This window comes from Pelodiscus sinensis, chromosome 18, assembly GCF_052426305.1.
Source record: "Pelodiscus sinensis isolate ZL-2025 chromosome 18, ASM5242630v1, whole genome shotgun sequence".
Lineage (NCBI taxonomy): Eukaryota > Metazoa > Chordata > Testudines > Trionychidae > Pelodiscus > Pelodiscus sinensis.
The window spans coordinates 16,267,259-16,290,856 of NC_143069.1; the positions used below are offsets into that span (position 1 = coordinate 16,267,259).

At 58.4% G+C, this 23,598-nt stretch overlaps 1 protein-coding gene across 1 annotated transcript; it reads right to left on the reverse strand.

Annotated features, from left to right (window-relative positions):
* Positions 1–2,243: 2,243 nt before the first annotated feature.
* LOC149523257 (maestro heat-like repeat-containing protein family member 7) lies at positions 2,244–14,177 on the reverse strand. The gene is made up of 6 exons (XM_089770412.1): positions 14,060–14,177; positions 13,458–13,525; positions 13,238–13,343; positions 12,875–12,970; positions 12,605–12,709; positions 2,244–2,252 (listed from the first exon to the last, which is right to left on the reverse strand). The coding sequence occupies exons 1-6, from the start codon at positions 14,075–14,077 to the stop codon at positions 2,244–2,246; spliced, it is 402 nt and encodes a 133-aa protein (XP_089626538.1). The 5' UTR covers positions 14,078–14,177.
* Between the last annotated feature and the right edge of the window lie 9,421 nt (positions 14,178–23,598).

Below are 23,598 nucleotides of genomic sequence, written 5' to 3' on the forward strand. Positions count from 1 at the left end.
GACAGTCCCCAGGAACAACGGGGAGAGGCTAAAGTCCCAGTTCAGCCTGACTGGCAGAGCAGGGAGCCAGGAGGGAGCCAGGGTCGGCAGAGTGGGACTGAGCTAAGGAGAGAGCAGGGGCCCGCACTGAGCTGGGGAGCAGGGCTGGCCTCGGGGAGGGAGAAGGGGAGGCCGGGGTCAGGATCGGGGGCAGTGCGACTGGCCTCAGGGAGGAAGGGGGTCAGAGGCAGCATGACTGGCCTCGGGGAGGGAGAAGGGGAGGCCGGGGTCAGGATCGGGGGCAGTGCGACTGGCCTCAGGGAGGAAGGGGGGGGTCAGGGGCAGCATGACTGGCCTCGGGGAGGGAGAAGGGGGGGCCAGGGTCAGGATCTGGCCCTTCCCCCCCAGAGCTGCTTCCCATCCCCTCTTCCTTCCAGCCAGTTCCTGCCCCCCCCCCAGCCAGTCCCTCTTCCTCCCTCCCCCCTGCCCAGGATCAAGTGTGTCCGTTTTTTGGGGGGAGGGTCTACCTGGCAACCCTACGAGTCAGACCCAGCGCAGGCACCAAGTGATGGGGACTGCCGGAACTTTGGGAACCTGAGACTGCGGGGTGGGGGTTTGTGGCCCAAAAGGAGGCTGAGAAACCTAAGACAGACAGAGTAGGGGGAGCACCAGAAGGGTGACAGTCAGGGCGACCCTAGAACTCTGTTACAGACCAGCTGGCGGCTGCTGGAAGAGGAGGGAAAAATAGGGGGTAAGGGTCAGAGAGGAAAGGGCTTGTGCTGAGGGGAGGGGGGCAGGTCAGGAGATGAAAGGGGAAGGCACCAAGGGTCAGGGTGTAGGTGAGAGACAAATGCCACGGGGCCAAGTGGAGACAATGAGGAAAAGGGCAGGAGGGGAGGTGTCAGTGAGGGGGGTGGACAGGATGATGCTAGGAGAGGGGAAGGGCTTTGGGGGCTAGAGGGGAGAAGGGGAGGTGCTGGGAGAAGGCTTGAAAGAAGGGGTGGGCATGAGGAAGGCAGGGATGGAGTAAGGCACATGTGAGGGCACAGGGACATGAGGGGAACGGGGGCAGAGGGTGGTGAGGGGGTGGGCATCAGGGAAAAAGAAGGCAAAGGGGGCAGGGGCAGTGAGCGAAGGGGGAGGCACCAAGAGGGTGCAAGGGTAAGGGAAGGTGCAGGTGCCAGGGGAGTCCGGGGGTGAAGCAGAAGGGCAGACACCTGCAGGGGAGGGACCAGCACCAGAGGAGAGAGGCAGGGCAGGTGTGTAGAGGGAGGTGTTAGGAAAGGGGATGAGGAGGGGTAGCTCACATGGTCAGAGTGGGGCTACTGGAGGAGTGGGCACAGGGGGAGAGAGAAAGGCTGCTGGAGGGGGCAGGTCTCGGGAAGGCCGAGGGCAGTGAGAAGGGCAGGAGTCAGGGCAGCAGAGGTGGGTGAGGGATTGGGGGGCAGCAGGCACCAGGGGAGCTGATGGAGGAAGGGAAGGAGACAGGGCAGCAGAGGGGACAGGTAAGTGGTTCATAAGATATTTATGAATAACTTGGGTGCCACACTGACACATCCAAACAAGCCACAAACTCAGTACTGGTGCACAACACAAAATGTATTGTGCTCATGGGAGGAAACTCTTAGAGGGAACACTTCCCCCAGCCTCTCCACCCCCCGAGTTAATGTCTCACACGTTGGGTTAATGCAATTGCAGGATCGTTGCATGAGGGGGGTTTGGTGAGGGCCAAACTAATCCCTATTGGTAAGTGGATGGTGGGAAAAGTCCTTGGGGGAGGTCACATGACACCTTTTATTTCTGGTCATGTGTCCATATTGCCCTGAAAGTGTTACCTCCAGAGGCTTGGTAATGGGGGTCAGGGGGCGTGGCTAATGGGGGTCAGGAGGCGTGGCTAACGGGGGTCAGGGGCGTGGCTAACGGGGGTCAAGGGGGTCAAAGAGTACATTTAAAAACATTCTTTGGGTGCACACCCTAATGAAATGTGCTGCGCACGCCAATGGGCAGAGAGCAGATCCAGTCCTGGGAGCAGGGCTGCAGCCACAGAGTTATAGACGCCGCCCAGAGAGCAGATCCGCATGCTGGGAGCAGGCCTGCAGCTGTAACCCACCCACCTGATGTGGGTCACTATCCTATGGAGTGGCACTGAGACCACGTCCAGCAAGCAATTATTACAAGGGAGCTCTTCAGCCTATGCTGAGAGGCAACTGACTTATAACTCAAGCTGTAGCAGCTCCTGCCCTAAGCTCCAACAGTCCCAGGTTCTAATCCACCTGATGGCAGTCGCACAGCCATGGAAGCAGAGGGGCATAGGGAACCCTCTGTACAGGACCCTCCCCCCCCCCCCACACACACACCCTTGCTTCCTGGAATCAGCCACCTAGGTAAATAAAGCTGGAAACTACATGCCTATAGCTGTGCGCCTTTGCTTTCAATTGCTACAGCCATTCTAAAGTGCCCAGATCTCACAACTAAAAAGAAGACATCCCAATGAGCTGCTAAGCTGTGCTGCCTGCCTCGGACAAGTAGCTCCAAGAAGAGCAAGTGCTGTAACTCTGGAGCCTAATGATGGTGGTGTCCTCCAGCCATTTTCAGATTAGTACAGCTGCCTCCCTGTGAACCAGGTGCCAGCTGGCCATGGGGTCCCATAGACCTGGCTTGTGCAGCCTAACCTGATAACCAAGCAGCCCATCCATTACTAGCCAGCCGATTACCTTGGGCATGGGAGACCATCGCACTCGTAATTCCTGGGGCCTTCACGCACTGACAGGGTTTGACTCGATCGGCCAGCTAGGGAGAAAGAAATAAACAGAAGGCAGAGGAGTCACCAAGAGATCAGAAGACCAGCACGATGCCTTACAGGCCATTCAGTTGTGAAGAGTCACCAAGACAGGGCAGGTGATGCTAACCTGAGTTAGTCCATTAGCTGCGGCTAGGCTGGGCCACGAGAGGAGAGACAGGCAGTAAAACTGCAGCTGTCAGACCACAAGGAGGACACGGAGGTTTCGAAACCAGCTCAGAGAACAGGGCTGGGTAAGATGCAACCCACCTAACACTGTGATCTGGCCACTTTGTGTTTAGATCCTGCTGCCCATGCCGCCGAATTCTAAGTGGGGACTCAGGCAGCAGGATCCGATTTTAAATGATTCACGGCTCATGGTTACGGCAGGGGCGGGAGCCACGAGCCCTTTAAAAAGCTGTAGCAACGCTGGACAGCTGCCAGTAGTGGCAAAGCTGTGAGCTCTTTTCTGTGCTTTTAATTGAAAGCCTCAGCCACGGAGAACTCTGAGGGTGGGCTAGTCCACAACACCGCCCCTTCTGCCTCAGGCTCCGCCCCTTCTGTGGGTGGAGCCGGCCTATGACCCCATACCAAAATCCATTAAGTGGCCTGTCACATTACCAAATTGGAGGGAAGCAGCCAGATCGCTGCTGCACCCCTAGGTAGGGGTGTTGGCCCCAGAAATTGATATGGGGGGAGCCATGTGGGGTATTGAATGGGAGATTATTGTTTGTTAATCTTATGTACACTATTTATGTGAGTGTATAATGTCTGTGTGTGTAGGTAGGAATCTGTAATCTGTGTGGAAGCTGAATATTTCTGTGAATGTGGTTAAGCATGGCTATGGACAGGCTGAGTAGCAAAGCCCTGTGGAACAATGACTCTCAATAGGCTATGGACACACCCAAAGAATGGGATTTGTCACCTGAGGGCAGCCAGCAGGAAACATAGAGTTTGGCCTCTGACCAGGTGACTTGCTGCATACAAGAAGAGGCCAGGAAGGGAATAAAAGGGGCCATGTGGTCGAGGCCATTTTGTTCTCAGCTCAGCACTTCATCCCAGAGGCAGCGCTGCGGGGATTGGGGAGCCCGGAGGACCTGTGGACCCGTCCTGATCGTAGGATGTGCAATGGGAACTTTTGGACCAGCGGCTGTAGCATCTCTGCTGGGGCCTGCATCGGGGACTGGGAGATTCGGTGCATGTGGCGTACTGTGCTTTGGTGGCCTTGCTCTCAGGCTTTTCTTTCTTGTGGTGGTAAACCTTTGGATGTGGATTCTGGAGGATTGGCCCGGCGTGGTTTGTGGGTGGGGTCCGGACGGTGGATTGACCGGGGATCTGTGGCTGGTTTCTTGGAGCCGGACAGAACTTGTTCGGGGTAGGTGGGATTGGGTGCTGGGACCCCCCACCTGTGTGTGGGGCCTGGGGCCATCTGGGGCACGGGTGTTGCTGGGGTGTCGGGGGGGTTTTGCTCGGGAGGCTTCGGGCAGGTTGCTGGGGCGCTCTGTGAGACTGGTTTTTGGCCTGTGTGGAGAGGTCGCCAGTCGGGGGCTGTGGGGGGCCCCGGATTTGGGCAGTTCGCCCTGAGCGGACGCCCTCGGCTGTGCCCGGACACGGCCCGGTCCGTCACAGTGGCGTAGTCGGCAGGATCCACAGATCTTGGTCAATTGAGCTTTGGGATCAGGACCCCACGCTGTCTAAATTTGATTTTTGGTGTTGAGAGTTTGGGTGATTAAAGAGCCGCTGCGATGATCCCGGAACTATATGAGAGTCTGAGCAAAAGTGCTCTGAAAGACTTGTGCTTGGGGAGAGGCATTGCCTTTAGGAAAAGGGCCTCTAAACTAGATCTGGTAGTGCTGTTATTAACCAGAGATGTGGATGAAAAGGAGCAGAAGCAAGCCAAGGAGGCTGCTGAAAGAAGGCGGAAGGCAGATGAAGAAATTGCTAAGAGAAAGCAGGAGATGGATCGGGAACTTGAGATGAGAAAAGCAGAACATGCAGAGAGAATGGCAGAGTATGCAGAGAGAAGGGCAGAAAGGGCCAGACGTCAGCTTAAGGAAATGGCAGAGCATGCAAAGAAGATGGCCCTAGCCAAGGAGGAAAACGCTAGACTTGACCTCCAGCTTAAGAGACTAAAAGAACAAGAGAGACTGTATTCTCCTGGAGGTTCAATGTGTAACTCTGTGGGTATGCGATGTGCTTATGATATGGCAGACGTATTTTACCAAGCTGATGTGAAAACCCAACCCCAAAGCATGTGTAAATGCAAACCTTTTGTGTTACCTGTAGCTAGCAGGGAGGTTTGGGAAGGGGGTGCATGTGGGTATGAAAAGTTTCCTGGAGCTGGTCAGTCTCCCTGTAACCAAGGGGAAAGTGTCTCTACATGTGTGCCTGTGGCAGATGCCTGTGTGTCTGTGCAGGGGGGCAGTGAGCCTGTGGGTGAGGGCCCGTCTGATGCCTCAGAGGTGAGGCTGGAATCAGAACCAGGGCAGGAAGAGCCCAGAAGTCAGGGAAATGTTTCTCTGGGGCAGCCTGGAGTGGCTGGCCAGAGTGAAGTTTTAGTTGAGGAGTTGGTGGCTGGTGAGGTTTGTGGAATTGAACCTGCACAAGCTGAAAGTGATTTGTGTGAAGAAGCACAGTGTGTGCAAGCTGGCAATTTGGCTGGTGGAAGTAGCAGTGGGGCAGTAAAGGAAGCTGTCCCAGTGGCTAGCTATATGCCTGAGATTAGCCAGGGGTGTTGGGACAAGGGAGAAGCTGTCTCTGGTTGTCTGGCTGTGTGTGGGGAAGAGTTTTTTCCTATGTCTGCGGAAGGTGCCCCACAGCCTGTGAAGGCTGAGAGCAGTGTGGTTGTCCCAGAGTTGGGTCTGGATATGGCTAAGGCCCAGGAAGGGGGTGACCCAAGGTTTGTGTCTGCTGGGGAGAGGGATGAGGTGACTCAGGTAGAGTCAGTCAGTGTTTTACCAGAACCCCAGAGACCGGACAGTGGTGACCCTGATATTGTGCCTGATGCTGCTGTGTTGCTGGCAGAGGGGGGAGCGACTCTGTGGGAGCAGGGAGACCCCTTAGCCCGGGCACAAGGAGAGAATGAGGGTGTGTTAACTCTGGTGCCTAATGATGGTGTGGACGTTTACAGCCATCTAGAGAGCTGCACAGGGAGTGAAGATGCCTCTGACCCTGTCTCTTGTGAGTCTGTCTATGTGCCTGAGAGGGGATTATCTGTGAATCCACCTGAGGGGCCAGAGATAACTCAGGGAGTTAGGGAATTGCAGGAGGAATTGGTTGGGGCTCAGCAGGGCAATGCTACTGCAGAGCCAGGGAAGGGTGAACTGCTGCTTAAGGAAGCTCATAGGGAGGAGAGTCCTGGCAGTGCTTGTAGCAAGCAGTTTGCTGTGACTGAGGGAGGTGACGATGCCTGGCTTAGAGAAGGCATTCAGGAGAAAGCTCTGCCTGTAAAAGGCAGCAGCTTGTTGTGTGAGGCACTTGTTTTGGTGCCTGACAGACAGAACTTGTCTGTTAGCAGTGACTCCACTGACTTGGGTTTAGGGAAACCCAGTGTGGATGGTGGTGGAGAGGTCTCGGAGGGACAGAGGGTTGTTCCAGATGAGGCAAGAACATCCAGAGAACTGGAGCAGGCTGCTAACCCAGTAACTGTGGGTGACCAGCTTGCTGGGAAGTCAGTGTGTGTGGGACAGGATTGTTCCCAGGTGAATGAGGAGAGTGAGAACTTAGTGTCTCAGATTCAGGAGAAGGGCTGGGTAGCTAAGTATGCAGAGCAGAACAGCTGTGTGGTCACCCTCCCTAGGATGCAGGAGATGGCAATTAAGCTCCCATCTCTGGACACTGTGGACACTCATACTCAATCAGGGAGGTGGATATCTGGTTCCATGGGGAAACAGAGGTTAGAGAGGGACAGAGGAGAGACTTGGGAGTCTACAGCTTACTGCTGTTACCCCACTGAGTGGGGGAGGGGGGAAAATTCCAGAGCCATTGTGAGCCAGGGAGTCACACCCAGCCAGCCCTTTGTCTTGGTCAGGCCAGAGGTTTCAGGCCTGGAGCCCAGAGGACAAGGGGGAGGGGCAGGACTTGTTTTGGCCAAGAAGATTTGCAGTTTAAACCTGAAGGGCCAAAACTGCAATGGTGTGGGGCCAAAGAAGGGGCCTGACGGAGAATTTCAGTATACACCTGATATAGGATTGTTCTTATTACTGATGTTAATTCTTGTAACCAATGTACTATTGTTGCAGAGAATTGTAAAGGTATACAGTGTGCATGATCCTATGAAAATACCATGTAATCTGTCTGGAGATGTACCAAACGACAGACGGTATGTAAGGGGACATTGTGATATTGATATCTCATGGTTAACACTTGTAACTGGTCTTGGAACTTTTTACAGGACAAAAGGGGTTCCAGCCAGAAGGTCCTGTGTGAGAAGGGAAACTGAGGCACACCACCATTTTGGTTGGGGGAGGCCTGTGATGCCCTCAGTGATGTTACTGGCATCACTTCCTGCATCAATTTTGCGTTGGGGGTGTCACATTACCAAATTGGAGGGAAGCAGCCAGATCGCTGCTGCACCCCTAGGTAGGGGTGTTGGCCCCAGAAATTGATATGGGGGGAGCCATGTGGGGTATTGAATGGGAGCTTATTGTTTGTTAATCTTATGTACACTATTTATGTGAGTGTATAATGTCTGTGTGTGTAGGTAGGAATCTGTAATCTGTGTGGAAGCTGAATATTTCTGTGAATGTGGTTAAGCATGGCTATGGACAGGCTGAGTAGCAAAGCCCTGTGGAACAATGACTCTCAATAGGCTATGGACACACCCAAAGAATGGGATTTGTCACCTGAGGGCAGCCAGCAGGAAACAGAGTTTGGCCTCTGACCAGGTGACTTGCTGCATACAAGAAGAGGCCAGGAAGGGAATAAAAGGGGCCATGTGGTCGAGGCCATTTTGTTCTCAGCTCAGCACTTCATCCCAGAGGCAGCGCTGCGGGGATTGGGGAGCCCGGAGGACCTGTGGACCCGTCCTGATCGTAGGATGTGCAATGGGAACTTTTGGACCAGCGGCTGTAGCATCTCTGCTGGGGCCTGCATCGGGGACTGGGAGATTCGGTGCATGTGGCGTACTGTGCTTTGGTGGCCTTGCTCTCAGGCTTTTCTTTCTTGTGGTGGTAAACCTTTGGATGTGGATTCTGGAGGATTGGCCCGGCGTGGTTTGTGGGTGGGGTCCGGACGGTGGATTGACCGGGGATCTGTGGCTGGTTTCTTGGAGCCGGACAGAACTTGTTCGGGGTAGGTGGGATTGGGTGCTGGGACCCCCCACCTGTGTGTGGGGCCTGGGGCCATCTGGGGCACGGGTGTTGCTGGGGTGTCGGGGGGGTTTTGCTCGGGAGGCTTCGGGCAGGTTGCTGGGGCGCTCTGTGAGACTGGTTTTTGGCCTGTGTGGAGAGGTCGCCAGTCGGGGGCTGTGGGGGGCCCCGGATTTGGGCAGTTCGCCCTGAGCGGACGCCCTCGGCTGTGCCCGGACACGGCCCGGTCCGTCACAGTGGCCCCCTTCTGAAAATTATCACCCACCCCTGTCACAGAATCATAGAAAAGTCTGAGTGGAAGGGACCATGATAGGTCCAGTGTTTCGCAAACTTTTTTTATAATGTACCCCCTTTAAAAAAAAATGTGTAAGTACCCCCAGTACCTACAGTTTTCAGACACACACAATTTTTTTCTACCGTTGCAACACATTTGTTTAAACAACTGCATCGTAGCCGGGCGGGCGATGGCATTTTTGGGTGTAAAAGGTACAAAAAGAATAAAGCGCTGTCAAACTGAAAACTAAAATTCAGTTTTCTCCAAATTTCAGTTGTGTTGACGTGTCCCCCAGACATCTCTTGAGTACCTTTAAGGGGACTCGTACCACTGGTCGAGAAGCACTGATCTAGTCCACCCCTGCACCGAGACAGGACCAAGCATGTTTGTCTCACCTCTTGGCTCCTAGGACACGGCTTGAACTAACGCACTTGGAAAGACGTTATCGTATATACGCCCAAAGTGCTTCGTCTCAGTGTATTACCATAAAATCTAACTGTCCAAACTCCGACCTTTCATTTCCCTGTCACTTGGCCAGCCACAGCCTCACACGCCTTCGGCATCGATCTCAAAGCCTTCGTCACGCTTTTACACACCTGTGCTGACACGCTTGTGAGCCAGGCACACTTGTGCGACACGTCCCAAAGCACTTGCTCCAGGGCATTACATCGCACTTGCCTGCCTTTGATGGACAGGGAAAGGGAGACCTGAAAGGCCTCTCCAAGGTCACCAGCGCGAGAGTGAGCGCAGAATTGAGAAGCAAGGGTCTAACACACAACTCTGTGCCTTAGTCACTAGGTGGCATTAGATTAGAACCCGGGAGTTCTTACGCCCAACCCCCTGCCCCCTCCACTAGGCCATGCTGCTGGCCTCCCGCCTCTCCCCCAGGGCTTGGAGACAGACGGGAGGCTGGAGCCAGCCTGCGCAGAAGGGGCTGTAACGCTTACAGCTCGTTCATGACACTGCCCCTGCGCAGCCCCTCCCAGATCCACACTCGGAACCCACAAGAAACACCCCAAGAGCAGAGATGAAACCGCCACTCACCTGCAGCCCAGCTTCCAGGAAGGGCAAAGCAAAAGCGGAGCTCGTGGATTCCAGCCCAGCCTGGCACCTGCTTCCTGAACTTTGGCCCCTTTCCTCCAAGATAGCAGGAGGCTGCTCTGGGCCTTTTGTGCCCACGACGGGGCAGAAAAGCAAACTCAGCTGTTGGTTCCATCTTGCGGGCAGAGCCCCGGCAGACAGTGGCAGGCGGGGGTATCGACTGACCCTCCAACCCAGGATATTCCCCCCACACCTGGATTCGCTTCCTAGTCATCCCCATCTCCCTGCACGATCCTTGTTTCTCATCCCGCCGGTCCGAGAAATTGTCAGAGCAGGTTGATCCCGACCTTGCCAAGGGCTTAGGTTACATCACAAGGCTTTGCCGCCACAGCTGGCTTGGCTTGGGTGTGTGGCAAAAGCCCCACCCCCACACCCCCCCCCCCCCGCTGGCACAGCTATTCTGGCAAAGCCGCCAGGGCAAATGGCAACTCTGCCGAAAAGCATCTGCTGGCTTTAAGCTCCCTGCGAGCTGTTCTCATCGCTCAGCCATCACCACCACTGCCCTGCCTCTGTCCTGCTCCTCATCCCCGCCCCCACTCCTATCCCCTGCTCTCCTCCATCTCCTCCCCCTTCCCTTCTCCTGCCCCTCCCCATTTCCACCTGCCCTGCCCATCCCCGTCCTCTCCCTCCCCCCGTCTGTCCCCCTCTTATGTGAGGGCTTTGCTGGAAACGCCCCCCCCCCCAAGCCAGGGAGATCTCCCCTCCGGGAACAATTCAGCCCCCCCCATCTCGCTCCCTCCACTCCACAGTATTTCCTCCATTCCCCACAGTTGAAAATTGAGCTCCCCCATCCCCTCAGGTGACAGTCGGGCTCCCCCATACGCAGCTGCCTAGGTAGGCACCTCCGCAGCCAGAGCCTGCCCCTGGCGCCCACGTCCCCTCCCCGACTGCCTGTCCCAGGCGACCACCTGAACCTGCGTCCCCCATTCCCTCAGATCACAGCTCCCTCCCTGACCCTGCACCCCCCGACACCCCTCCCCCAGGCCAGACTCCTCTCTGGCACCTGCACCCCCTTCCCCAAACCCTCTGCTCCCCCTTCACCCAGGTCACAGCTCCCTCCCTGACCCTGCACCCCCCCGACACCCCTCCCCCAGGCCAGACTCCTCTCTGGCACCCGCACCCCCTCCCCCAAACCTTCTGCTCCCCCTTCACCCAGGTCACAGCTCCCTCCCTGACCCTGCACCCCTCTAGAGCCCCTCCCCCAGGCCAGAGTCCTCTCCTGCGCCCATACCCCCTCCTGGACCCTGCACCCCTATCCACCGCCCCAGATCATACCCCCCCCCCTGCACCCAGGCTCCACCCCTAAGCTCCCTTCTGCACCCAACCGCCCCGTCCCAGACCCCAAAGCCCTCGGTAGAAATGTGGCCCTTGATCAGTTGCCAAAATGGCCCCCCCATTACAAATTATTGACCAAGCCTGATCCAAATGTGTTTTGAAACATTGTTTAATGAGAATGTAAATACAATTCAATACAATTGGGAGGGTTGGGGGGAGGGGGACGCAGCTGCTGGCTCCTCAGCTCTTGCTGCTCTCACTGGGTGTCTTCCTGCTGCAAGGGAAGCAGAATCCGTCACATTCATCCCTGGGGACTCAGGGGAACTGGCCCCCCCAGCATTTCCACCCTCCTCCCCCTGCTCTCTGGTCACCCCCCGTCAGGCCCGCAGGGTGAGCTCCTGACCCCCCCCCCCCCAGAGCTCCTGACACCTCGGCCCCCTCCCGCCTCCTAGGACAGTTTCTGTGTTCAGAGCCTCCCCCACCCCCAGGGACGCTCGCAGGGGCAGGAGGGATTCTGCCAGCAGGGACGTGGGGTGGGGGCAGCCTGAGGAAAGGGGCGGGGGACTCCCTGAGGGGATGGGAAGGAGACCCTGGCCCTGCCCCACTCTCCTGATCTGCTCCGGCTGCTCACCATGTATTCCAGGAGCTGATGGGCCTGCCCATGCAGGGCGTGGGCCAGGACCAGCCCGGCCTGCATGGGGCGCCGCAGGGGGGAGCGGGCAGCGAGCAGAGCCTTGTCCAAAAAGCAGTTCTCCTGCTCTGCTGTGAAGAGCTGCCCAAAGACCTGGAATCAAGAGCACAGGAGGTTTCAGCTGACGGCCCAGAGCCCGGCCCCAACTCCTGGGGCTAAAACAGCTTCCTCCTCCCCCAAACTCCCTTCCAGACCCTGCACCCAGACGCTCTCCTCACCCGGCACCCCAACCCCTGCCCCAGGTCACAGCTTCCTCCTGCCCCCAAGACCCTCCTACCCCCACGAGGGCCCCAGCCAGCCCCACCCCCGAGCCCTGCCCTGCCCTGGCAGCGCGTCCTTACCTCTCCCACCCTCACGCTGTTGCTGTGAGCCAGGACCCATCTTTCTTTGTAGTAGTGTCTGCACCACAGGTCCTCTGCCTGGTGGATGTTGAGGCCTGCAAGAGACACAACAGGGTCATTCTGCTGGCAGGTCTGAGCCCTTCCCCTCCCACGGGTCCCTGCAGGCATCCCTGGGCAAATGGAGGGGCACAGGGGGCAGAAGGGGAACACAGAGGGACGCATCCCCCCTTGGGCCAGTCTGGGGGAAAAGGGCTGGGTCCCCTCCCCCCGCCGCCGGCACCCTCAGGGTGTCCCTGGGGCCCAGGTCCCGGCTGGGTTCCTTACCCCTGTGGTGCAGGAGGAGTTGATACAGGCTGTGCACCCCCTCCCGGGCCAGCCGGCTGACGTCTTCGGATGGGTCCAAAATAAAAAGGCCCAGCTGGGCCACGTGGTGACCCATCCTCGGCCAGTCGGCGGAGTTCTGAGGGGAGAGAAGAGGGGGGGTCCCTCAGCATCCTGGGGCTGCACGTCCCATGCAAACGGCCGCCGAGGCGGGTCTGAGCTCGGGGGACGGACAGAGACACCTCCCGGGGCGGGGCGGGGCCGGCCTTGCGAGGAGACAACCCTGAGCAATGGCCCCGACTGAAGGGTCACTCCGGGGGTGGAACAAGGGGAACCACTGACGGCCACTCCCCAGTCCCCAGGCCCAGTCCCTCAAGAGCCCCCCTGAAGGGCCCAGGGTCGCCCCTCCCCGGGGAAAGGAGAACGCGGCCCATTCCCGGCCCATTCCCGGCCCTGCCTCTGCCTCTGCCTCCCGGGGACGCTCCCAGCCCCGCGCCCTGCAGCCCCAGACCCCCCGGCTCCGAGGTCACTTACGTCAAACCCCGGGAGGGTGGTGGCGACTCCCAGCAGGGCCGTGGTGCTGCCAAGGGCCCTGGCTCGCTCCTGGGGCAGGCGGGACTCCAGCCACGGGCTCAGGTGCTGGGGGGGAAAGAGGCAGGTCAGGACCCGTAGGGAGGTGCCGGTTCTGGGCAGAGCCTGGGGCTCCTCTCGGACTGTGCCCCCCCCAGCCACTGACACTGCTCCTCTCTCGGCCCCCCCCCGAGGAAGCAGGGACAATGGCCCCGTCCCCCCCACGGGGCTCACCTCCATTATGAGCTGCAGCCGGGCGGTGTCTGGGGACTCGGCGAGGAGGCTCGCCAGTAGGGCCTGGAGGTCGTAGGGAAGGGCCCGGATGAACTGCTGCAAGACAAGGGGGAGCCCTGGGTCAGAGGGGGGTTGGGGGATCCAGGCCACCCGCTGGCTCCGGGGTGCAGCCTTGAGCAGGGTCTGAGCCGCCTCGCAGAGCAGGGAGGAGCCCAGGCTGGGCATGGAAGGGACGGGCCCCCCGGGAGAGCAACGGGAACCCTGGAGGGAAGGATCCAAACCTGCAGCTTCTTCCCTCCCTCTGCCCCCCCCTCCTCTCTGGAGCTCCAGCCCAGCCCGGGAGCAGGGCCCGGAGGGACGTACCTGCGTGTGGATGGGCTCCTGCTGCCAGTCCCCAGACACTGTCTGTCCCACGGCCGCCGTCAGCAGGGTGCTCAGGAGCTGGGCCCGCAGGGGAGGCTGCAAGGTGCTGGCAGGAGAGAGGGGCAGAGGCTGTTAATTCAGCAGCAGGAGACAGAGACTTTCCCACTCCCTGGCCAGGGGATCTGCTCTGGGGGAGTCGGCGGGGGGGCGGGGTCGGTACCTGAGGCTGCAGGCGGCGTTGAGGCAGTCGGCCAAGACCAGCGGGGGGGGCGAGTCCTCCATGATCTCCTGTGAGACCCAAGGAGACAAAGGGGCATGTGAGGCTGGGGCCCCCAAGAGACGCTCACGCGGCCAGCGCCCCCACCCAGCAGGATCCAACCCCACTGCCTCCCGCTGCCCTGTAGCCCCCCTGCCCGACACAGGACCCCTCCCAGCACCCCCCTCCCAAACCGGGACCAGCTCAATCCTTGTCCCCAGGCCGTCTCCTGCCCCTCACTGCCCTGGTGACCAGCCTCTGAACCTCCTCATCCCTGCTCCCCAGGCGCATCCCCAGCAGCCCGCTCGGCTCCCTTCCAGCCCCCCATGGCCCGGGGAGACCCCTCCCTGTCCCGAATCCCCCTTCCTGTCCGGCACCCCAGACCTGCCCCATTTCTGTGTCCCTCCCTCCTCCAGCACCCCACCCACCCTCCCCATGTCCACCTCCAGCCCTCCTGGCTCCACCCATCCCGTTTCCAGCACCCCCACCCGCCGCCATGGCCCAGGCAGACCCCTGTCCACCCCACGTATCCCCTCCCCTCCTCCCGGCTGCCGCGACTCGCTTACAACGATCCTGGCCATCATGGTGTCCTTGCAGCAGCGCGGCGCCAGGGTGTCCTCGCCCCTTTGGAGGGCGGCGAGGCAGGCGAGGGGGATGGCCAAGAGGAACCGCTGCAGGGCGGCTGGGCTCTGCACCCCAGAGAGAGTCTGTGAGCCTGGGGCCTGCCTGCCCCCCACGGACAGCTGCAGGGCTCAGGTCTCCCAGGAGTGGAGGTGGGAGCTGCCGGTTGTCCAAGCACCCACACTCCCCCCCCAACTGCTGCCTCAGGCTTGTGGAGGCCCAGCTGGTGCAAGACAAGAGCCCCCAGCTTGGGGGGTCCAGGTCATGCAGGAGAAGGGGCCCCAGGGGGATCCCCAGGGACAAGCCCCTCCCGGAGGGGGGGGGACGTGCTGGGAAGGGGCCGGACAATCTCGGGTCCCCCCCGTGTGGAGAAGGTTCCTACCGTGTCCCGGGTGTGGAGCTGCTCTTCGATGTCATAGATGGCCCCTTCCTCCACCCGGGAGTCCACCCGCTCCTGGCAGAGCTCCGCCGAGGCGCAGGGGGGCTCTGTGCGGGAGGGAAGGGACCAGGGTGACTCCAGCGGCCAGCAGGGGTCACGCGCCCCCATGTCAGGGACCCAGGGCAGGTTGGGCCCCACACGCCCCTCGCAGGGACCCATCCCCCTTCCACCCTCACATCTGCCAATGCCCTCAGCAGAGCCCCCACCAGGAAGAAGAGAGCCAAGCAGCCCCCCCCCATCCATTGCCCTGGCTGCGGGGCAGACACTGGGGCTGCCCCTCCCCCGCCCCCCCCCCGGGTACTGGGTGAGCCCCTGGGCCCAGCGTGTTCACGGCCCCTCACCTGGGTCTGAGCGGCTGCAGGAGGTGGCCCGGCTGCAGCTGGAGGCCCAGGCGCTGCTGCTGACGGACCTGGACCCACAGCTGCAGGGGCTGGTGCGGGGAGCGACGGGCTGGGGGCTCCCGGAGACTGGCAGGTCCCCGGGGGCCGGGCAGGGCGATGCCCCCTGGTGGTAATGGGGGCTGGGCTCCCGGGGCAGGTGTTTCTCTCCACAGAGGAGGCCCCGGAGCCACCCTACCCGGCTCCCCTGCTGGGCTGGGTCCCGCCTGCCCAGCCGCCTCTGGAGCCAGGTCCGGGGGGGCCTGGCCGGTGGGCGAGTCGCCCCGAGCTGGTGGGATCTAGCTTCCCCGCCCGCGGGGACGGAGAAGCTGCTCCCCACCGGCCCTGGGGCCATCTTCAGGGCTTTCTTGAACCACAGCCGAAAACGTTTGGCCATGCTGCAAATGAGGGGAGCAAAGGGGAGCTTGGGGCGCAGCCTGCAGAGCGAAATCCAGGGGTTCCAGCTCCCCAGAGCGACTGCCCCCAGCCCCCAAATGGCCCCTTGCTTATCGGTTCGGTCTTGCACAGGCACTGCAAGGACCTGAGGGTATGTCTACACTACCCCGCTAGTTCGAACTAGGAGGGTAATGTAGGCATACCGCACTTGCAAATGAAGCCCGGGATTTGAATTTCCCGGGCTTCATTTGCATAAGCGGGGAGCCGCCATTTTTAAAACCCCGCTCGTTCGAACCCCGTGCAGCGCGGCTACACGGGGCACGAACTAGGTAGTTCGAACTAGGCTTCCTAGTTCAAACTACCGTTACTCCTCATTCCACGAGTCTCCTGCCCATCAACAGCCCCTTCTTGGCCAATCAGGGGAGAATCTAAGGTGTGGGGGGGTGGAGCGTTCTCCCCAAAGACACCGGCATAGACTTGTTCCAGCCCCACCTCCCCAGTCCCCACAATGGGGGCTGCATCCCCCACCCCACGGCTCCTGCAAACCACCCCCCGTCCTTCAGCTAGTCTGTTGGGTCCCAAGCTGGGGGAGGCAGCAAGGGAAGGTCACAGAGGAGGCAAGAACAGAGCAGAAATGTGGGGGGATGGAGGAAAAGGGAAACCAACCAGGAGAAAGCCCCAGTGGCGCTAAGGACGCAGCCCAGGTGAGGAATCACCTTCTGGCCCTTGACCGAGGGCTGGGCCTGCCTGGAACCCAGCCGGCCCTGGGCGGGATCCAACCCCTGGGGGCTCTTACCTTCGTCACAAAGGTGTCGGGATGTGGAACTCACAGAACGCGAACGAACCGTGAGGAGGAGACGCACCAGAGCTAAAGCAACCGGGGGTCTCCAAAGTCCCCTGGGCCCGCCCCCCGCTTTTATCAGCCTGAGATGTGGGTCCCTCTGTGAGGTCATCACCTCCCCACCTGCCCTTTGCCTTATATGCTGAGGGCTGCCCAAAGCCCCTGTGAGGTCACCCCCCCCCCCACCCTGCCAGGCAAATGTCCTGCCTCTGGCCACCCCCCTGGGAAGTTTGAGCCATTCCTAGGGGTCCCTCCCCCTCTCTCATAGGCTGCTCCCTGCCCTACACTGCAGGCTTCTTGCACGAGAGCTGTTTCACGCCGGAGTTCTTGCGCAAAAGGTCTCGTGCAAGAGTGCCTCCACCCTGCCATGGGCTTTTGCACAAGAGCATCCATGGCAGTGTGAACGCTCTCTTGTGCAAGAAAGCTCTGATGGTCATTTTAGCCATAAAAGTGTCTTGCTCAAGAAGCCCCTGGTGCCCGTCCACGCTGCCTTCTTGCACAACAGCTCTTGCACAAAGGGGGCTTAGTCATCGTGGGGAGAGGAATAACTCCTGTGCAAGGAGCCCTGTTCTCTGATGCTTTACTGCAAATTTACTTCTGCAAGAACACACGTAGAGTGTAGACGCGCCACAAGTTTTTTCGCAAGAACACGCAAAAACAAGCCATGTGGATGTTTTCTTTTTAGGCAAAAGCCCCTTTTTGCACAAGATCGGTCGGCCTTTTTGCAGAAATAGGGATCTTGTGGGAAAAGGGGGTTTTTTGCACAAAAAGTAAACATCCACACGGCTTGGTTTTGCGCACAAACCCCGAGCACAAAAACGGATCGGCAGAAAATATGCAAATGACATTGCTTGTCATAGAGTCCCTCGTTAGCATATTTGTTGCCAAAAAAACTCGTTGTGTAGACGTAGCCTAGGAGAGAAGCGATCTCAGACACAAAGCCCTTCAGTAAGAGGGCATAGCCCTGGGGCGTGGTAGGAGACGTACGGCAGACATGGGAGGTCACTCTCCTAGCTATTTGGCACGGAGGAGGCCTCAGCTGGAGCACTGTGTCCAGATCTCAGGGCCATGCTTTAGGAGAGAGAGTCCAGAGGGGAACTATGAAAAGGGATTAGGGACGTTAGATATTCACTGAGTAGTCAATTAACCTCATGATTTCTTATCGGTTACTTGACTTTTCGATAGTCCCCAGGGGCCAGCTGTCTCAGTCCTGGCTCGCGCTGGGTGCGGGACCTACCCCCTCTGCGGCTCTGCATTTACAGTGTGTTAGGAGCCAGGCAGGCAGGCAGCCTCGCTCAGTTCCAGTTTGCACCAGGTCCAGAAGCTCAGACCCAGCCCCCAGGCAAGGGCTGCTGCCAGCTTGTGCTGCTGCCTCTGATACAGAGTGCCAGGAGGGAACTGGTCTAAAAAGCACCTCCCCTTGCGACCTGGCTGCCTGTCATCCCACGCTGCTGCCTCCGTTTTTGGCGAGAGAGAGCCGCCTGTCTTGAGACACCGGTGGGGAGTCGGATTTTCAAAAGGCAGGTCTCTGTCCTTTGTGAGCCTTCCAAAGCGCTTCGGTGGGGGGAGGGGGCAGGAAGGCGGACGACACTCAGGAATTGTAGCACCCAAATCCACGGAGTGTTTCGCCAGCACCTCCTGCAACAGAGCCCAATCCCTGACAGGCTTTTAGGCAAGATAGATCATTTGAAAAAATGACAGACACAGGGTTTTCCGTCACCGCTCTCCCTTTCTTTTATTTCCCTGGGCTAACTGGCTTGTTCCTCTTTGGCTAAGGATGGAAGGGTATGTCTACACTACAATGTTAGTTCGAACTAACGGACGTTAGTTCGAACTAACATTCATAGCCGCTACACTAGCGCTCCGCTAGTTCGAATTTGAATCGAACTAGCGGAGCGCTTAGTTCGAACTAGGAAAACCTCATTTTACGAGGCTTAAGCCTAGTTCGAACTTACTAGTTCGAATTAAGGGCTGTGTAGCCCCTTAATTCGAACGAGTGGGAGGCTAGCCCTCCCCAAGTTTCCCTGGTGGCCACTCTGGCCAACACCAGGGAAACTCTATGCCCCCCTCCCGGCCCCGGACCCCTTAAAGGGGCACGGGCTGGCTACGGTGCCCGTGCCAGGTGCAAGCCTGCTAGCACCCAGCCAGCAGACCCTGCACCTGGCACGGCACAGAGCCACCCACCCGATGTCCCCCAGCCCACCCCCTCTTCCCGGGACCAGGCTGGCGGCTCCCGGAAGCTTGCCCGGGACCGCAAGAGGCGGGTACATTCCTGGGCTAGTGCGGACATCGTGGACCTCGTCCACGATCTCCGCACTAGGCACAGGAAAGTGGCCATCTAGGGCAGGAGAGCTGCCAGCCTGGCCACCCAGGAGCAGGTTTGCATGAAAATCAAGGGGGTCCACTGAGACCCCCGACCCTGAGCCCTGAGCTTACAATGGCCGTCCTGGGTCAGACCAAAGGTCCATCTAGCCCACTAGCCTGTCTGCCGACAGCGGCCAACCCTAGGGACCGTGGAGGGGATGGACCAAAGACAGTGACCAAGCCATTTGTCTCGTGCCATCCCTCTCCAGCCTTGCACAAACTTTGGGCAGGGACACCACTCCTACCCCCTGGCTAAGACTACTCCATGGACCCAACCTCCATGACTTGATCTCACTTCCCTTTCAACTCTGTTCTAGTTGTAGCCTTCACAGCCTCCTGCAGCAAGGAGTTCCACCGGTTAACTATTTGCTTTGTCAAGAAGAACAACTTTCTCTTACTAGTTTCAAGCCTGCTACCCAGTCCTTTCCTTTGGTGTCCTCTAGTCCTTCTTTATGGGAACTCATGAAGAACTTTTCTGAATGCACCCTCTCCACCCAACCCCTGCTTTTAGAGACCTCTAGCCTGTCCCCCCTCCGTCTCCTCTTTTCTAAGCTGAACAGTCCCAGTCTCTGTAGCCTCTCTTCATCTGGGACCTGTTCCCAACCCCTTATCATGTTAGTTGCCCTCCCCTCTCCCAGCCTTAATCTTCCCCTCTCCCACCTCCTTTTCCCAGTCTCCCCCAGTTTTGTTCAATAAAGACAGAGTCAATGTTGGAAGAAACGTTATCTTTATTTTGTACATCAATAAGAAGGGGGGCTAGGGAAGGGTAAGTGGAAGGAGGTGAGGGAGGAATGGGGTACGAGCCCCCGATGGGGAGGACTGGGCTGGCTCTGCAGGCTTCTGGGGGTGGAAGCTCTCCTGCAGCCCCCCGATTACCCCCTCTCCCCAGATGGCAGCCTGCGGCAAGTGCAGCCGGGCTGATGGCTGAGTGGTGTGATGTGCCCAGTGTGGGTACTCCGGGCACTCCAAGCCAGGACTGGTTTTCAAGCGGGGCACCCCTTAGAACTGTCTGTCCGGGGTGGGGGTCGGGACCCTTTAAGCGCAGCCCTCGGCTAGCCTGAGACTGCATCTCCACGCTCTAAGTCCTCCTCTGATGCCCTGCTGGCACTGCTTCCGGCCATCCTTAAGCCCTGTTCAGAGTCCACTCAATGTGGACTTGCTAGTTCGAATTAGCAAAACTAGTTTTTAGTTCTAGACGCGTTAGTTCGAATTAGCTTAGTTCGAACTAGCGCTGTAGTGTAGACATACCCGAAGAGAGGAGCCAGCAGGGGTAGAATGAATTGTGTACCAGGTCCTGGAAACAAGAGCATCTCCTCCAGATCACCCATCCACACCTGAACTGTTTAAAAGCTTGGCTGCCAATAAAGACACCTTAGCTCAGCAAATGCCAAGCCAGGCACCTGTGTTTGGACACGAGGGGTGCACAGGGATGTGAGAACCAGGAAGGCTGATCTGTGAATTCACCCCCAACCGTCCCAGTACAAGACAGACGCTTGCGCCAACCAGCAGGGGTCACTGCTCCTCCGGTTTGGCTTGGACAAAGGTGCCCATCTGTTTGGTGTTCGCGTCTCGGAGCTGCGCCAGCTGCCTCTGGCCACGGCGGAGCAGATACTCGATGTGCATCACGTCGGCCCGGGGGATGCTGGCGTTCTTCCGGAACTCGGCCTGGATGCGAGGCAGGAATCCCGGCTTCTCCCGGCCGGTGCGAAGGAACTGCCTGTATAGGCTCAGGACGTGCTTCTGCAGCTTGCTATGCCGGGCCATGGTGCGCCTGGGGAGCCCTCCCAGGCCACGGGGGGGTCAGCGCCATGAGGCAGGGGCTGGAAGTGAACAGAGGCGGAGATGTTAGAGCAGCATCTCATTCCCAGACGCGCCTGTGCGGGCAGTTCTGTGCCCTTTTCACCCCCACCTGCTAGGGTTACCAGATGGTTTAAAAAAAATACCGAACAGCAGGGGCCGGGGGGGGGGGGGGGGGGCGGGACTGGCTGGAAGAGAGGGGGTGGGGGGGAACCGGCCGCCGGGAATCAGGGCTGGCTGGGAGGGGGCTGGAGGGAGCGGGGCTGGCCGGGGGGCAACCAGCCGTTGGGAAGCGGGTCTAGTTGGGTTGAGGACCAAGAGGTGGGGGAACCGGCCGGCAGCGCTGCAGAGATTTACCAGAGCCTGGGTCGGATTCATCTTTGGTGGGCCCTGGCTCCTAGACCATAGACACACTCCCCTCCCGCACCCCCCCGGAGGCCCTAGGGAAAATGGCACCCCGGCCCTGTGGACATGGTGCCCTCTCTGTTTCCCTTGGCCCCGTAGGCACTAAGCTCCACTCCTGCCGCCCAACTCCTACAAGGCCCGACGGATTTCTCTGTGGCCCCCGACCCAAAAAAGGATCCCCCCAGCCCTGCGTTAGGGGATACGAGGGAGTCTGGCTGGGACGTAAGTGCAAATAACTCTGCTCTTAGCAGCTCTGAACCGATGGGCTCTGCCCTGGGCCCCAACCAAGAACCCTAACATAAGAACGGCAGTACTGGGTAGCCTGTCTGCTGACAGTGGCCAGCACCAGGTGCCCCAAAGAGTGCTCACCAAAGACAATGATCAAGCGATTTATCTCCTGCCATCCTTCTCCAGCCTTCCACAAACAGAGGCCAGGGACACTATTTCTATCTCCTGGCTAATGGCCTTTTATGGACCTAACCTCCGTGAAATTATCTAGCTTCTCTTTAAATCCTGTTATAGTCCTAGCCTTCACAGTCTCCTCTGGCAAGGAGTTCCACAGGTTGACTACACCCTGTGTGAAGAAGAACTTTCTTTTATTAGTTTTAAACTTGCTACCCATTAACTTCATTTGGTGTCCTCTAGTTCTTCTATTATGGGAACTAATAAATCACTTTTCTTTATTCACCCTCTCCACACCACTCATGTTTTTATAGACCTCTATCATATCCCCCCTCAGTCTCCTCTTTTCTAAACTGAAAAGTCCCATCGCTTTAACCTCTCCTCATATGGGACTCGTTCCAAACCCCTAATCATGTTAGTTGCCCTTTTCTGAACCCTTTCCAAGGCCAAAATATCTTTTTTGAGGTGAGGAGACCACAGCTGTACACAGTATTCAAGATGTGGGCGTACCATAGTTTTATACAGGGGCACCCTGAGTTACCAAACCACATGACACTGCCCATTAAAAACCCACCAGGACTTACCCAGCATTTATATGCAGAGGTCCCGCACCAGCGGCAGTCTGCACTGGACAGGAAACCATCCGCCCAGCACGCGCGGGAAATCACAGGAACCCAGCCTGGACGGTCCGATGCCCCAGCCCTGACAGAAGAAAATCAAGGTGTGCTTGAAGTGCCACGCCCACCATCCCTTGGTCCCCTGGGGCATTCGGCACATCCTGCTGGGTGAAAGGGCCGGTCACAGCTCCAGGGTCTGTCACACTTCAGGGCCTTTGGCAGCTCCTATTCACCGGGGTCAGGCAGATAATCGCCCCGAGCTTTCCCAGCACTTTTCAGCATCAGCTCTCAAAGGGGGGCAGCGTGACCCCCATGGGAGCAGGGGAATGTCAAAGAAGGAATGGGGCGGGGCAGGGGAGGCAGCCAATGGCTTCTCCTAATGCAGTGGTACCCAACCATTTGAGGTTGCCGGGCGCCAAGGGGTGTGGCTGTTTGCCCGCAGGGCGCCCTGGAGCAGAGCCCCCCATTGCGCACCCGGGGGCGGGGCCCCCCCATAGACACATTCCCAGGGCTGCCCCCCCCCCACAAGTTCCGCATGCCCAGGGCCGGGCCTCCCAGCAAGCGCCGCGCGCCCGGGACCGGCGCTCTCCCCCCAAGCACCGCGTGCCCGGGGCCGGCACTAGCGCTGGCACTCTCCCCACCCCAAGCACCGCGCGCCCGGGGCCGGCGCTCTCCAAGCGCTGTGCGCCCAGGGCTGGCGCACCCTGCAAGTGCCGCACGCCCGGAGCCTGCGCTCCCCCCATGCGCTACGTGGCCATAGCGCGGGCAGCCAATCCGCGGCGCCCCGGGGCCGGCGCTCACCGTGCACCATGCGCCCGGGGCCAGCTCCGGCACCGCACATGCGCCACGTGCCCGGGGCCAGGCCAGCCCTGAGCACTTGGCGGGCGCATACAAATGCGGGCACCGTGTTGGGGACCACTGTCCTAATGTTAGCAGTGGGGACACCAAGTTCGGAAGTGAATGGTTAACCAGTAAGCCGGTTATGGTTAACCAGAGGGGGCTGGAGCAGCCCTCCACCAGCCATAGGCAGAGGGCACTCTGGCACGCCACGGGTAGGGTTGCTCAGCAGTCACAGCAGTGTGCCAAGGGGGTAGGTGTGTGGGCTGCTCCAAGCCCATCTTTAACACGTCCTACGTGTCCCATTTAATCGGTTAACTGGTTCAACATATTGTTTAACTGGTTAGCTAATTAAATGAGATTTTACATCCCTGGCACCAAGGTGGCTAAAAGTAGGGTTGAATTGGGACTAGAAATTCCAGGATTTTGACTTTTTTTTCCTGATCACACACAGTTCTGCAAATAAATTCACGTTTTGTTTAGATTTTGACTTTTTTTAAATGTAGTACGGTGGATTACGGAAGATAAACTTTAAAGAGACCAAACAAAGAGTCATTTCAGGAATGGAAAACTACATTTTAATGTTCTGAAATGGTGGAGTTTTCCCCTTCCAAACAAAAGGTCACTAAAATCAGCATTTTCCAATGGAAAAACATCCCCTCAGAAAACTTCCTTCCAGCTCTAGTTAAAACGGACGTATTTTGAAGTGTATAATCAACCTCTGGAACTCACTGCAAAAGGATATTAATGATGGTGAAGGAAAGGGGAGGGAATCATAGAATCATAGAGCTGGAAGAGACCTCAGAAGGTCATCAAATCCAGCCCCCTGCTCTAGGCAGGACCAATCCCAACTAAATCAACCCGGCCAGGGCTTTGTCAAGCTGAGACTTAAACACCCGCTGTGTACAGCCTGTCTGATCCCTTCTGGGGAAGCATGGGTGGGAAGAAAGAATTAGACAGGGTTAGACAAACCCGTAGGTCTTGGTTGACTTCGTCCTGCTTCAGGGCA

Bases quoted from the DNA above. Each gene is read 5' to 3' on its own strand.
- LOC149523257 (XM_089770412.1), bottom strand. The intron at 13,344-13,457 runs GTACCGACCCCG...CTCTCCTGCCAG, and splicing joins AACGCCGCCTGCAGCCTCAG to CACCTTGCAGCCTCCCCTGC. The intron at 12,971-13,237 runs GTACGTCCCTCC...CTTGTCTTGCAG, and splicing joins AGGAGCCCATCCACACGCAG to CAGTTCATCCGGGCCCTTCC.